General features: G+C 41.9%; 1 protein-coding gene across 1 annotated transcript in view; it reads right to left on the bottom strand.

Moving 5' to 3' along the window:
* Positions 1-809: 809 nt before the first annotated feature.
* The window catches only part of znf804b (zinc finger protein 804B), a 45688-nt gene continuing 30592 nt past the window's right edge, over positions 810-15905 (bottom strand). The window contains exons 3-5 of the mRNA XM_072394355.1: positions 15147-15284; positions 7532-7662; positions 810-5478 (exon numbers count right to left, since the gene is read on the bottom strand). Coding sequence (XP_072250456.1) covers positions 1506-5478; positions 7532-7662; positions 15147-15284 — 4242 coding nt within the window. The 3' untranslated portion in view covers positions 810-1505. The remainder of the gene's footprint in view (positions 5479-7531; positions 7663-15146; positions 15285-15905) is intronic.

Genomic DNA, 15905 nt, shown 5'->3' with positions numbered 1-15905 from the left:
CTGTGTCACACAATAAAAATGCTTTCATGCTTTCTTTGAATTTGTTGTTAAACTTTTTATCCGACACCATTATCTTTTTGTTTGTGCCTTTAGGATGATCGGGACCTTTACAAATGGCAGTGATAATCACTTTTATGGCCAGCCCTTTCCCAAAATCACGATTTTTACTTTTTTCCATTAGTAAATACAAAGTAGTTTCATCAGCTCTTTGTACCTGCAAGTCATTCCATATGAACAGCTTAACAGCTTCCTCTTTGCAATTAACATGCTCACAGTTGGTACATATGCTGCCCTGTGTTACAATGTTTCACAAGAACAAATTGTCTCATATTGAAAGGGAAAAAGCTGGAGAATTTTGAGACCACACTGCCCCACGATCTAAGACAGTTAGAAATTCTACGCCTCTTTTTTAGATGCAATAAACCTCACAGTATTAATGCTTTATGAGGAAATTACAATATGCTGCAGGATCAACAAGATTCAGACAGAACAGGAACAATCATTAAAGCCCCTTTGTTTTCACTCACGCTTTAATGCATCATATCAGACTTATTCACTGCTGTCTCAACAACTAATTCGTTAGCTGCAGTATTGGGAAAGAGAAAATCCAATTTCTCGCATTAAATTTCGGGAAAAAACATTCATCACTGAAAACACTGAATTGGGAATAATCAGTGTACAAACGGTCAAGGTTAAATCCACATTTCTTTTAATGTTTTCAATCAGTTTTCCAATCATATATGTACATATATATATATATATATATATATATATATACATATATGTATATATATATCACTTGATGTCATAGTATTTACACAACTGGAACAAAACAGGTCTTCACATGTGTCAGACAGTAGTTGTTGTCCTTCCTGAATCAAATTAGTGTTGGGTCAGAATTATTTCTATCTTATACACACACAGAAATACAGTATATATAAGGTTAAAATGGCCTTGCCAGTCCCCCTAGTCCTTGGTATGTTATTTATCTTTGTTGTCACACGCTAACTAAGATAACCTGTATGAAATGGAGATAAGGGAAGAGTATTATCGCTTTCTCTTGTTACTCTATCCCTGGCTTGAAGGGTACTTCAAAAGGCAGCTGGCCTGCCTGTGTCATAGAAGGAAGAGAAAGGATGACACAAGCCCAGCTTGTCTTTGAATAGCAGGTGCACCTTTCCCTTTATTCTGCACCTGAATGAGGAATGAAGGCAAAAGCAAAGGATCAAAGTCTGTTTTTGCACTTCTAGCTGCAGCGCGGCAAAAGCTAAATGGAGAAATACATTTTTTATTTGAAAATAGCCAAATAATCGGGCTGCTTGTGTAGATACACACATGTGAGTGTGTGTGAAGGCATATGTGAATAACAGCGGGAGCTCATGTTTATAAAAGCACCGACACAACCCAGTTTCCAAAATCAGGCTTTTCTTCAACCATTCCATCTCGTTCTCTCACTGGTCAGTGCCGCCAAGAAAGATTAATCAACATGGCAAACACTCTGAGAATCATACCGCCTTCTGTTGAAACCTCACTGGCCACGATCTATCCATGAAAGGCTGTGAGTTCAAAGGTTGCAGGGCAATGGGGGAGAGTGAAGTGAGGGATGATGTGTGGAAAGCCGGCGATTGGGGAAACAGAGCGATGGGATGATGGGAGAGCAGGATGGAGGGAAACAGGGAGGAGATGGAGAGGGGGGTGAGGTGAAGGGGATGATGGAGGGAAGGAGGACAAGGGGGTGAATGTGGGTGTGGTTGGATGGCAGGAGAAGGGGATGAGCTGGAAGTAGAGTGGGAGTGGGGAGGCATGCCGAGAGCTGCTTGTTGTAAGATGATATGATGTAGATTAGAGAGAGGGGGGGATGGTGGAAGATGTGTGAGGTTGGGGACTCCCAGAGTCATGTGCTGTGTAAAGCTTTCTTGCGGGGTCACATGTGGGAGTGGGAGACTGACGTGGAGGATGTCATGAACTTGTCTTTGCATCATATCTGTTTGCATTAACTGACTTTGTGGCTGTGCAGGGCTGTGCAAAGGTGCAGGTGTGTATCGTTCCTCTAAAGTCCCACAAATGTCTGTCTGTGCATTGTGTGTATAGCCTGTCTCTGTGTGTGTGTTTGCACTTTCTTGGTTTTTTTCCAGGACTTTCTGCATGTGCTCTCTTGCTTGCTCTTGCAGGAGGCGATATTTGTTCATCTCCTCGGCTGAAAAGCTGATTGGTGGAACTGTGCCTGCACCTGTCTGTTTGTCATCAGTCCTAATCTGTGATGGAGAAGGATTTGGCATACTTCTGGGTTTTGACTCAGCAATGTCTGGAGGAAATTTTTGACTGACAGGAGTTGCCCCAGGATCCTCTTCATGGCCTTTCACCTCCTTTTCACTCTCCCTTTCTTGACTCTTCTCCAGCAGTCCTTTTTTCCTCCTTGCCTTTCTCAGGATTGCAGGAAGTTTTCCTATGAGAGGGAAAAACATCATCCTTTGTGGTTTCTGAGGCACAGTCTCACTTTGACATAGTGCCGGCAGAACTGTGCCTGAGCTGCTCATTGTGACAGGGGCAGATGGTTCATGGGTATGGTCTGACTGTGAACTTGTGTCCTTTAGCTGTGAGGGACTTCTGTCAAAGTGGTTAATGATGAGACAAGGAGCTTTCTGAGCTGATCTGTGGGGAGAGGAATGAGAGAGGGGGGCAGAAGAAAGGGCAGATGAAGTGGACACGGGGCTGTTTTTCTTTCTTGTCTCCTGAGGAGCCTCATCAGTCCTTGAGGATGTCCCGCAGGAGCTGACCGTCAACTTATCTACAGTGACTTCTGAGCAGGTACTGCTCCTGCTCCATTCACAACTCAGCTCAGACATGCTGGTGCTGCTACAAGGACTGCAGGAGCGAGGGCTGTGGCATTTGCTGCCCTGTGTGCCAATCACACTCCGGCAGCTTTGTGACTGTCGGCTTGTCCACCACTCAGGGCTTGAGAAGTGTCTTGAACTTGAGCGTCTTGTGCCTGCACATCTCCAAGTGCTAGTTGGACTGTCTCTGCTATCAGACCCTGTCCTTGAGCCTGAAAAGGACCTGTTTGCTCCTCTATCTTCCCAGCTGTTGCTGCTGCCCCATGTCCATCTGTCCACACTGCACCTATCCCAGTCTACATCTTCAGTGCTAAGATGTCTGCGTCTTCTGCTCCAGCTTCTAGGACTAGGGCTACACCTTGTCATTTGATCCCACTCTGTTGCTCTATTTCTCGAGCTCCAGCCAGTCCTTGACCTGCCCTCCTCACTGCCTCCAGCGCAGCTCCCTCTCACCCACGCCCACTGGCCTGTATCTAAAACCAAGCGCCTGTCTCTGCAGCCTGGGTGTCCTCCCATTTTCCTTCCACTCTCTTCCCAGACTTCACAATTCCTCTTACTATGAATGAATGTCCTGTCCCCATGGAGGAGTTTTCGCTTTTTCATGGGGCCGCTACCACAGCTGTTGTCAGGGTAACAGCAGTCAATGAAACTCCTGGGGTTGCTATGGTGACCCCTTTCCCAAAACAGCTTTGAGTTACATCCTGGTGAGAAGGAGCGTAAGGAGAAGTGAGACCGCCAGGGAAAAGTAACTGCATCTCTGTCTCGCTTTCCCTCCCCCTCTGTATCTCTGTCTGTTGTATGTCGGGTCAGCTGGGAGTAGATGCTTGAGTGTTCTGCCTGCTCTCTGCCTGGCTGTGACTTGAATTCAGTCCTGGTGCTCCTATGAGGCCTCTTCCTGACAGAGACGGATACTGGCTCAGCATCACATCTCCCCAAGAGACAGCCGCTCCCTGCTTTAGCCGCCCTCCTCACCCTCGTCTCCCTTTGCCTCTCTTTCCTTCCCCACTTCTCCCCAGCGTCACCATTGCTCTCTCTTCCTGAGGAAACTGTGGAAACAACACTCTTCACTTTGCACTTTGCCGATTGGCATTTGTTTGAGGCCTTTTCCTTCTCAGCCCTCTTCCTCTTTCTCAGCTTGTGTTTCTTAGTGTTGGACTTCCTCTTTTTACATGACACTTTTGGGACACCCACGTATGGCTGTGGAGTGCTGGCACACTTACACATTGTCTCACTCCCACATTCACACCTGGACGGGCTGATGCACATCCCCTGTGTGCCAGGCTGGGTGACAGACTCTAATTTACAGCTCACGGCTGTGATGGCTCTCTTCCTGATCCTTCTTGCACCCTCTAATCTGCCTCCCAGAGGATTCTGGGAGTTTGTGTCGGAGCTGTCACTCTGACTGGGGTCAAATGGATGGGAGGCTGCCCTCTCACGATTCTCCTTACTTTGTGTGCATCTTCCTCTTTCTGCTTCTGTTTGTGATGATGAAATGTTTTTATTCTTAAGGAGCAGATGGGCTTCTGTCTCCACACTGATTTGTTGCTTGAAAATCTCATCTTTTTCATGTCCAGCTTTCAACTCACGTCTTACTTGTTTTTGAAAACAGGAATCAGTGTTTTGTGTAAGACCAGCTGGAGCATATGGACTTGGTGCACCTGAAAAAGCACACAGCTGATTTTGTTGTGACTCCTGCAGATCTTCTGAAAGTTGTTCTGGTGGTTCAAGGTTCAAGCAGAGTGGGTTGCAGCTGTAGGAGATGTGTGGTTGAGACTTGGTGAACTTAAGCAAACTGACAGGCCATCTCAGATGAGCTGAAACATCTTTCCCCATCACATACACAAAATTACCCCCGCTCTCTGTTTCTTGCTTTGTATCTGTCTCTTTTTCTTTGTGTTTGGTGTCCACATGCACCGCATCGTGTGCTGTTCCCCATATGTTGACCTGGGTTCGTAATTGTGGGACTGGTGAGCCGTCACTCTGATTATTATTGGCTTCTGTGGAAATGGGAAAATGTTCTTTTGGTCTGTCTGCTTTCTCCATATGTTCCTCTTCTCTTTCGGTCTCTCTGGGGACAGGCTGAATGTCGTTCACTAAGACACTTTCAGAGCAGGACTTTTCCTTTTCGCTCTCACTGTGTTTCCTGTCATCTGCTTCCCCAATCTCCCTGTCAATATCTTCCATCATCGCCTTTACTCGTTCTCTCATTTGTTCCCTCTTTTCTCTTTCCTCTTCCTCCAGGTCAGAGAAGACAGAGGCAGAAGGCTCCAGCCTGGGCCCTCTGCGTGAGAAGCAGAAGGATATTCCAAGCCTGCCTCCCACTCTCCCCTGAGCAGGGAGAGGCAGCTGGGGACACAAGCTGTGGCAAGACTGGGAGAGCACTGCAGAAGAGTCTGTATCAGATGTAGAACTGATTTGTGGGGACTTTACTAGAGCAGTGGCAAGAGGTAATTGCAAAAAAGGTTGGCATGAATCTTCTGACGGGTGGCTGAGAGTCCTGCGTTGTGTAGCAGGGGTTCTCTGGGGGCGGCTGAAGATTTCAGGTTTGTCTTCCGTGCTGTTGTTTCTTTGGTCCACATGTTTATCTCGCTGTTGACTTACAGCTCTGACCGCACGTCTCAGTCCGTGAGACCTTCTTGGGACTCTGCAACAAGATGTGAAGAGACAAATAGATCTTAGATTTTAGTTTGAGCCATTTCATCCTGGTTCAGCATAAGCTGTTAACAACTCAAAGAAAACCATAAGGAATGCTTTTGCTGACTTGTGGTGGGTCAAAAAATTTTCCCTGAGGTAATATTTGAAAAAAAGTGTTATTTGCAAATGAGGTAAGATTTTTTAAATAAAAAATTTTGTTTGAATAATAGCTTAAAAAATGAAAATGTCAATAAAGATAGGCAGCCAGAACAAATACCATCTTTAAATAACAGTTTATATATTGTTAATCAGGACATTAAATTAAATTAAATTCTAAATACTGGTGTTCAATAGCTTATACATTTAATCCTAGAAAATCAGAAAGTGGAACTACTGAGCGTTGAGAGCCACTTTACAACACAGCTGGCTGGGAAGCTGGAGTCCTTTAAGAAGCTTCATCTGGCCTTTATCGCCTCAAGGTATTTGAGCTTTCAGATAAGTTTTAGCACAATCTTTGCCTAGCTTGTTACATTGATGGCTTGTTCACAGTCATCGGAAGGAAAAACCAAGTGTTGTAAATCTCAAAGCTTTGTAGAAACGTAAACAAAATAAAGATAAGCAGGACAAATACATTTTCAGGTAGCAGTTTTCCCAGTCATGTTTGTAATTAATATAAATAAGCTACTTATATTGCAAAAAAATAAAAAAAAGGCTTATCAAAGGAAATAAGGCTTATCAAAACTCAGTGTGACTGTACAAGATCTTCACGGCAATTAAGCAGACTCTGAAGTGGTGGTGCACTCTTCTACTGTGCAGTGACACCTGCACAGATACGGTATGACATTCATAGAATAATCATGAGCAGAAAACCTTCTCTGCTTCCTCACAACATAATTCAGTCTCGGAAGTTTGCAAATCAACATCTAAACAAGCATGACACATTTTGCAAACAAATTATTTTCCACCTCTTTGTTCAAACTTGTTTTTGGAGAAAAAAAGTGTGCTGATCTCATCCAAAAAAAAAGTCTTTTGCATGGGGAGTGCATGAATCATGCTTAAGGCTTGTGTTGCAGAGAGTGGCTGATAGATGGGGTGGGGTGGGGCACTATCTGTTAGAAAAAAAAATTGAAGATGTGAAGCGGGTGGCTGCTGCAGGAGGATAATGATTCTGAGCAAATATAAATGCTAAGAGCTGAAGGTTTTGCATTGGACTTCTCCCTCGCTAATGTATCCATCTTTGAAAAGACTCCAAAAGAACTGTGCTTGCAAGACGGCCCAAAAATCTCACAGAACCAGTTGCCTTTGGCAAAAAAGCATGGCTAAAAATCCCTCAAATAAGAAAGACTGAAAGACTCTTTACTCGAAATCAGACTTTTGCCATCCTTTGTCTGGTTGTGTTTTTGTGTTTGCTGACTGGTGCAATGGCAGAGCATTAATCACCACTTTTATATGCAAAACAATGCAAAGGTATTTACTGTTTGTAATGTGCAGCCTGTCATATAGCCTACTGCAATAATACAAAAGTCGGTACTGAGAAGGTGATAACACCATCTGGAGGAAAGTGAAAAAAAGAAAGAAAACAAATGCACGCTATTGGTACGCCTAGTAATGCTAATCACGTATTGTCACCTGATTACAGGAAAAATATTTTAATTGCAAAGGAAATAGGTGCAATCAAGTTGATTATTGCGTGATGTATTGTTCTTATTTGTTCTTTTGATTTCTTTAGATGTGCAAACCCTGAGGAAAGTTTCAACTTTTTACTCTCATTTTATTACTTAAATGCCTTTCTACTAGTTGCTCTCCTCTAAAACTTCATCTCCTTCACCTACAAATCATCCACTCTCAGTGTGTCAGCAAGAATGTGTCTTTATGTTATATTTACCTCACCTGTGGCCTATCTAGGCCAACTGTGTGCTCTCACATCTGTGCTTGCATCCATCAAATCTAAGAAACGTTGACTGGATGTGACGCACTCTAACCCCCTCTGGACTCCTGCCACTGGTCTCATTGCACACACACACTACCGCAAACACACACAAATACACACTCCTCCCACTCACTGCTGGGTTTCTTGTTGCAGCTCTGCGAGCTGATGCAGACGCCTGAGAGCCTTCTCCTGTTTGCGCTGGTCCTTCCATGATTTTGAGGCTACATTACGAACAAACTCTCTGTGCTTCAGTTCCTTCAGCCTCTGCAGAAAGTGCACATAAAGTACGGGGTAGAGAGAGAGAAAGAAAGAGGATGATGATGACAGAGGGGGAATGAAAGAGCGGGGCAAAGAGGAGAGAGAGTGAGAGATTAGTATTGGGGAACTCTCTGCAGGTGGCTGTCTTTCAAACCATCAGTCAGCAGTGTTTGCAGATGTTCTCCTCCAAAGCTCTTCTGCAATTTACTCCATTCAGCCTGGAAGAAAGGGTTTTTCCTTCAACACGCAGCTTGACACCAAACACAGAAGAGCAGACTACAGATGCAGTTGACATGAGTGGCATGGTTAGTGATGATGGTGCTCTTTCCGAACTGCTCAAGAGACATTTTTATCCTTGTCGAGATCTCCTCAGCACAAAGGTTCTCCACTGAATCTTCATGAGAATAATTAGCCTTTCAGCCGTTACCACTCAGCTGAGTTAAAAAAGAAAGCATCTGAGTCAGAGACAACTTGAAGACAAACTGGGAAGTAGCACAGACATTTGTTTGATTTGCAATGGCCCTGAGGTGCAAAACTCAGAAACCAAGTAACTAACAAGATTTCACAAAACACAACAAAGCCCCTCTTAAAACAATGAAAAATTCAGAAAACACGACTCCAAAACCGAACACATTACATCAGACAAAACAGCAACATCCAATGAAAGGACTTCTCAGGCTCAAAAGTCCAAAAACACTATGAAAGGCCTATGAAACTATGAAACTAAATCAACAAAACAGAAAAGCTTTCTGAAATGTTTCTGAAAATATTGTTCTGTTTTCTCAGAGGTACTGTTAGGAGTATGCTTTGCTGTAGTTCTTTGTCATGTTCAGTCTCACCTTACAGTCATCATAACACAAAAGCACAGATGTGGGACTTTGGGTCAAGGGACACAAGTTATAATACTAAGCGGAACAGGGTTTTTTTTCCGTGTTGTCAAGCCGTTTAAGGGTTCTTAACCACTAAACCGTTGTGAAGAACATCACTGCCGATTCTTCCCTGCTGGGTCTCCTTGTGTCGCCAGCATTTGAACAAACAAGATAGCTTTTGAACCCACCACATTGATGACTTCCAGCTGCCAGCCTGGACGTGCAAATCTGTGCTTGTGCAAGAAGACATAGCTCGTCACATACATTATAGATATTGGAAACTGGAAGATGCATAGATTCTTAGAAAAGACTGAAAAAAACATTAAAACATGTCAGTGAGTTTTGTGTTTTTTGCACCACATGGAAGTCTTATTAAGTGTTGATTCTCTTGGGTAAATGAAGATGACAAACATTGTGTGTTACATGTTAAAGTTAGGTTGCTGTTGTCAGTATCGCTTCCCTTCTCATGCACAGCTACGCTTCGCTGAACTCCAACTTGAGTGAGCTCTTTCTCTAACAGCCACAAAGGCAATTCTACAATTTATAAAATGCTAGATAAAAGATGCCATCAAACTCTGCGATACTGATATGGCATACACACCAAAAATAAGAGAGGCAGACTTTCCTCAGTGCCCCACACATCTTCAACAACCAATTGTTTGCTTTGTATATAAGACCGCAAGACTACTTGAGCTACTTGTTTTTAGGCAGGGTTCATTAATCAAAATGACTTGTTTAGAGCCAGAAAACGATAATGGTTCAGCTTATGATACATAAAGTATACTAAAAGCATGGATATGACCATATGACAAGTTCTAAATGCTCAGTTCTAAATAAATAAATGAAGCACTCAAATATAAATGCCTCAAATAACGTTTTATTGAATTGCCAACTCATAGGGACACGCCAAGCTCAGCTCATTAACGCTCTTCTTCAGATAAGGGAACACCAAGTACAAAATCAAGCAGGTCACCTGACAGGTCAGCTGATCTTGACATACTGACTGACAGATTGACATTAGGTATATGAATAACACTACAATTAGAGAAACTATAACCACCACCAGACAAACCAACATACATAAAAACAGTGCCAATATCTGAATGAAACCAACATGTGCTCTACATGACAGTAACATCAGATGTAGACCATCTGAATTCGCTTTCACTCGTGCGCCGGAGTCCTAAAATGCTCTGGAAAAGCAAAAAGTTTTGGAGCGGTGGCATGTGTGAACGCAAATACCGTTTACTCAGGATTTCGATGGAGATTTTCCTCAAGTAAAGTCTTGCTGGTCGAGTGATCATGTGTGTGTGTGCTGGTGAGAGTTTGTCCTTTCAGCTGCCCCGTATGCTGACAACAGTTAGACACATGAAAATGTGAAAACAGCTCATTGCTTATGTAATAAGTTGGTAAAAATGAACAGATAACAGTAAATCAGTAGCACACAAATTAAAAATTCATAAATGCATGCACCCCAGTTCCACAAGTGGTAACAAGTGGTAAGACACATTGTGTCTGATGGCTTACATCAAGGTGGTTTCTTGTATTAGAGTCATCATTTTATTGTTTATTCTCCTCCTGTTTAGAGGAGATCAAAAACACAGCGTGCAACATGCTTTTAATGTGTCATGTAGCAAAACATCGCAGGTCTATGTCCTGTTTCCACATAAAGACATAAGAACATGTAAATGTAAATTGGAGCCTTTGTTGTAAAATTGTAAAAGTGTAAGTATTGATCAGGACACTGATAACCTGCGTGCCTTTTTGCTTTGCGAAAGTCTTAGGTGTTTGATTTGAAGTCAGCTGGTGAGAGCAACCATTAAAGACAGATACACAACTTCACAGCCAGAACTCAAATGTTTTAAACTTAGGAAACCTGCTGGAAAACGACAGACGCCTGGGTGCTCAGGTCAATCTGAACTGTAAATGTAGCACTGATGCTGCAGGCTACTTTAATTCTAAATATGCTTTTAAGTATCAAACTCATCATCCACTTCGGTAGCTCGTCGGTGTCTTTTTGTGATGTATGTGGATTTATGCTACAATACTTACAAAACCAGCTTTATTGTTTTATTAATGAAGACTTAAATTATGTTTCACTCTTTTACTCTTCCTCTGCTTCTCCTTTTCTGAAATCAGCAGTGAACTTGGTTCATTCTCGCTATATTTGGTTTGAGCTCAGCCATAAGCCATAAGCAGCATATCAGGTAGTCACTATAACAGTTCTCATTTCCTCTTTTCTCATTTCTCAGCCCTCATTTAGACCCTTTTTTTATAGCGTCTAAAGTGGAGATTCAAACTGTTTCTCTTTGAGTGATGGGGAAAAGACGTAATCAGTTCAATGCACTTACTGCAGAGGAGAATGTGTTTGACATGGCCATGTAAAATGTGGTGTTATTTCCAGGGTTGTCACAAATGGTGAAGGGCTTAAAACACGCTCTTTCACAGCATCATCCCTGCACTTTGAATAAAATGCCAAAGGGTGCTTAGTGCTTTACAATGTGATGCCAAGGGGTTTTGACAAATGTTGGTATGTGATGAATTGGGAGTGAGACTCGGCTTTGTCTATGACTGCTTGATTATGTCTGACAAATCATGACACACACAAACTGAAATGCACTAAACACAACAGAAGAAGAGTGCCAGACTCAGAATGATCTCATTTAGAGGACCCTGGTGGGTCTTCACCACCATTATAGTGGAGGACAATTATTGATTAGCTCTGTTTTTATACATGTCAATGTTTTTTTTTTGTTTTTTTCTAAGTTTTGCGTGGGTGCTTGCTGATGTATAGTCTATAGTCATGGGTGCAGCAGCCTCCTGGGGAAACAACTATTCATGAATCTCTCTCTGGTTTCCTTTTCTGACACCCTTTAATCCTTCCTTTATTCATACTTGGCAGGTGTGTGTGTGTATGTATGTATGTATGTATGTATGTATGTATGTGTGCATATGCACAACATTAGTGTGCTTCTTTTTGTCTGTGTATGTCTGAAGGGTAAGGAGGGAATAGCTGCAATATCATGCACCACCATCCCCCCATCTTCCTCTAGGTTTTCAGTGTATTTCGGTTATTTCTGAGTGAAATCCATCCGTGGCTTATGAACTCAGGATTAGATGCTTACTTCATTTATTTGGGAATGTATCTTGTAGTACAAATTGCAACAGGATTACACCACACGCACTTTTAGATTATGTTACGCTCTTATCCGCCCTCGCAACGTGTATCACACACACACACACACACAGTCAAACATGGACTCATCAGATTAGCTCCCCATACATCACATTTATTTATACACTCACTCTTTTTCACACCCAGATCTAATGCAGGAGCTGAGTTGTCAGGTTAATCTCAACTGAGTCTCACACAAGCTGGTGTCTTTTTACATTATCATGCGATGCTTAACATCCCACTCTCAGCTCACTGAAGATAACATGAGGGTATGTGCCACTGAGACTGTGGGTTTGGATCTCTGAAACACACGCGTCTTAGATGCTTGAGCATTTTAGATGTTTGTGATCATATGTCCATGTGTGTGTGGTGCAAGCTTTGAGTGGTTTAGATGCCTTACTAATCTATGGGAAATATTAATCTTGTTCAAGCACAGAGGCACACATAATGAACTACTTGTCAGAGAGAGGGAAAGGGAAGCCATTCCTGGCAGTAAGTGAAAGAAAAAGAGGAGTCTGGAAAAGATGGAGTATATGAGAATGAATACCTCCTGCTACCTCTTGCACCTGCCAGGTTATTGTTCTCCCTTAAAAGAGGTCCCACCGCACGCAAACCTGTAGCTATATTTAGAGCCAAGCAAAATGTTGCACACAGTAACATTTTCACTGAACACAAGGACATTCTTGCCTTTCCTACTCAAAAGTAGATACTTTTATCATCAAAGACAATGTCATGTAGAAAGGAATTTCATGCCTGCTCTCCAACATGTCAGTATTGCTATGAGTTGTCTGTTAAGGAGAGCTCAGCTGAGGCAGCTATGGATGAATCAGAGCAGAGTCAAATCCACCAGGGCCTTAGAATGAGGTTCCCAGGTAGCATGTGATGGGTCATGAAACAGGGCTGATGGCTCTTTTAGTTAAGACAGTCAGGGATTCTGTTGTAATCAGCAGTGTCTATAATGAGCAATACAAGTTGGCAAAGCCCTGCATTCAGACATGTTTATCTCTAAATCGATGACAAGGAAGAAGTTAGAGCAAACGCAATCAGCTTCTATTCTCCAAAGCCAATACTCCTGCAGGAAAGCCGTTTTCAGCTAGAATTTCATCTGTTGTCTGCTACGCAGGCCGAGAGTACATGCATCTTTGTATTTGGGATTGTGTGTTCCCACGGTGCCATTGGCTACTGTCAGCTCAGAGCATCATGCAGCCTGTTTCATGTGCCTGCCGCTGGCTAAAACAAAGCATTAACATTGGCCTGCAGTTGCTTCAATTCAGTTTCAAAGAACAATGACAGAGGGTGAACGGTTTTATTCAATGTTTATTTCATGATGCACAGTGTGGGCGTTCAGAAGTGGGAGGCGGCTTGGCTTGGATGAGAGATTGCCTGCGTTTGAGGACAAGTGTGTACACGGGTAAGTGCACGTCTGTATGTTTATGCATGTGTATATATGTTTTGGCCTGAGAAAGGATAGCTGTAGGAGAATGAGCTGTGAGCCAAACCTTTAGCTTGTTTGTCCAGAGTGGAGGTTGTCTATGAATGTGGATGTGAAAACTGGAGAAAATCTGCTGCCTGGGCTTTTTCTAAATGTCCAGTGGCCTCATCCTGTCCAAACTGGAGTATTAGCATTATGTTTGAGCTAGGAATAACAGCGCCATGGTTCATTTGATGCTGAATATTTATTTCTCTTTTGAAAGAAGTACAAATTGAGGAGTAAAGTGAATTGTAAAAGCATACTTATGTACCGGATACATACAAATCAGCTGCTCTAAATTATGCTGTAGAGAGAGAAAGCAAACGGTTGTATTCTGAATATGAGGCTTGTAATATGAAATTCTGTACACATTATGTTTTTTTCCTTATGGTTGCTTTGCTTATTGTTTCCAATGTCATTTGTAAATTTCACTTTGTTTTCCCTGCATAAATATCTGTCTCTGAGACATTTTCAACAGCTCAAAGAACATCATTTATCACTTTGGCGCTTGCTGATTTTTTCTAGATTTGCTTTGCCTTGAATATTATCTAAAGAAGACTTTATGCTGTTTGTACATTCGCCTACTGGGATGATAACGGAAAAAACAAGAGATGATATTCATAAAAGCTGATAGTAAGGAGGAGCATTGCCAAAGGAAGACATTTGTGTGTCTACAGCCATGAGCTCTGTAGCAGTTTTTTTTTTTACAAATGAGATATCAGAGTAATTTTTACCTGATTCATCCCATCTTATCATTTTAATAAAAAGGTTTTTCACATCTCACAAATTTTACCCAATCCCACCTTACTAAAAAAAAGCTTTTCAGATCGAGCCTCATAGAAGTTAATTGATGATCTTTTTTAAAATAACTTCTGAGGAAAACAATTGCATCACCAGACAATAATGGGACAACATCCCTTTTTGTGTGTGTGATTGTGGTTTACATTACTGTTTGAATAAGGAAATCCCTTCCAAATGAATCTACTATAAATAAATTAATAATGATATATACATTATTCTATTCTAAATTTTGTTATTGTAATTTTTTCAGCATTTTTGATAATGGTTTTATTTACCATTTCCAAATGTCAGTTGGAGCTCAAGTGTTTTTTTTTATTTACTATTTCTGTTAACATATTGTACAGGTCTTTGTTAATGAATAACTTATTTGTTAATGCTTAGCACATATCACAGGTAATACATGAAAAATTTAAATTCTTTATAGTTGGCAACGCAGTTGGCATTTTTAAGTTGGCAGTTGGCAGTTTCTCATTAAACACTAAAGACAGTAACAGTGAAGCACTTTCTGAGAAAACAACATTTTGCATGACATGAAACTGTGATGGAGGCTCAAACATAGCAAATTTGCTTTAATTTTAAGGTGCCAAAATTGTCCGTGAACATTGTAACGTGCATATAGTTTGGTTTATGTGAACCTGTCACATATTTGTGCTATTAAATGTTCAGAAATGCTTAAAACACGGTAGATGAATGTGGACGATGGCATCACACCACAAACTGTCCGAATATTGTCCAAACATTTTTCAGTTTTTGACTTCATAATCATCCTCAGTGGGCTGGGTATGCAAAAAATCCATATTTAACTGTAGATGTTAATTAAGAAAATGACAACTACCACTACTTTACCAGTAAAAATAGTTTGATTCTTATATTCATGGATAATATGTTTCCAGTTTTGTATCACAAACTGACCTGAAAAACACAAAACTTTATTGTTTAGTGTGTGCTTGTAAGAGATCATGCAGTTGTCACACTTATACTGCTTGGAAACAGTACCTAGTGGTCAGATTGGCATGGCAATATAGAATAGCTTTCCTGTCAGCACACATAATGCCACAGTGACACACCCAAATTCGCCTGCAAGAGATCATAATAATGTCTGCTTGTATGTCTGTGCCACAACATAGCATGTGTGTATGAGTGTATGTTTGTGTGTCAGATGCATCCTCTGTACCTGTTTGTGTGCATGGTCGTAGGAGTTGATGTGGTTGTCAAACTCCTGGTGTCTCAGGTACTGCTTGTCACACAGCTCGCAGTAGAAAAGAGACTTCAGATCCTCCACTGAGCAACCTAAAGCCCTCTCAGTGCATTCCTGGAGGAAGAGAGAGATGGAAAGAATGAGTGGAGGGATTGGAGTGGAGAATGAGAGTCAAGAAAGAGGCATAAGTGAAGTCATAAAGGGTTAGGGGGGCAGAGATAAAACGCGAGAAGTGGGGGTGAGGGTGGATCGAGAGAATGCCAGACTGTTAGCAATTTAGAGCGAATCTGCATCCCAGAGACATCGGCAATAATAGCCTCTACATGTGCTCTGCATAAAACTGTTAAACGGCATCCCATTAAAGCATGCTGCCTTTGCTGCGGCTTTTGGAGGTTGTACAAATCCACTGAAGCCTTGTGCTCATGGCAGCTTGAGCCTGGGGACACACTTAATTCAGGCACTATAATATAAAACCTGTGAATGTAATGTGATGGCAAATAAGGTGAGTCTAAGTGCAGAGAAAATGGCAATTGACAGCCCAAAAACCTGAGGTCCTAAAATTTAGACTTTTGTACACCAGCATAACTGTGCACGTGTAGAAGAAAGTTCAAATAAACACATATAAAGACTCAAATAGCACAAGGACAGACAGATACACACACTCATGCACTGTGCAAATGGCACATGGACCTGAGGGGATAAATTGCCTGTCTGCATGTTCACATCAGCCAGAAG

Source organism: Leuresthes tenuis, unplaced genomic scaffold, assembly GCF_036924035.1.
Source record: "Leuresthes tenuis unplaced genomic scaffold, fLeuTen1.0.hap1 SCAF_10, whole genome shotgun sequence".
NCBI classification, from domain to species: Eukaryota; Metazoa; Chordata; class Actinopteri; order Atheriniformes; family Atherinopsidae; genus Leuresthes; species Leuresthes tenuis.
Note: the sequence above shows the minus strand (reverse complement) of the source record. Positions and strands in the feature narration are given on the sequence as shown.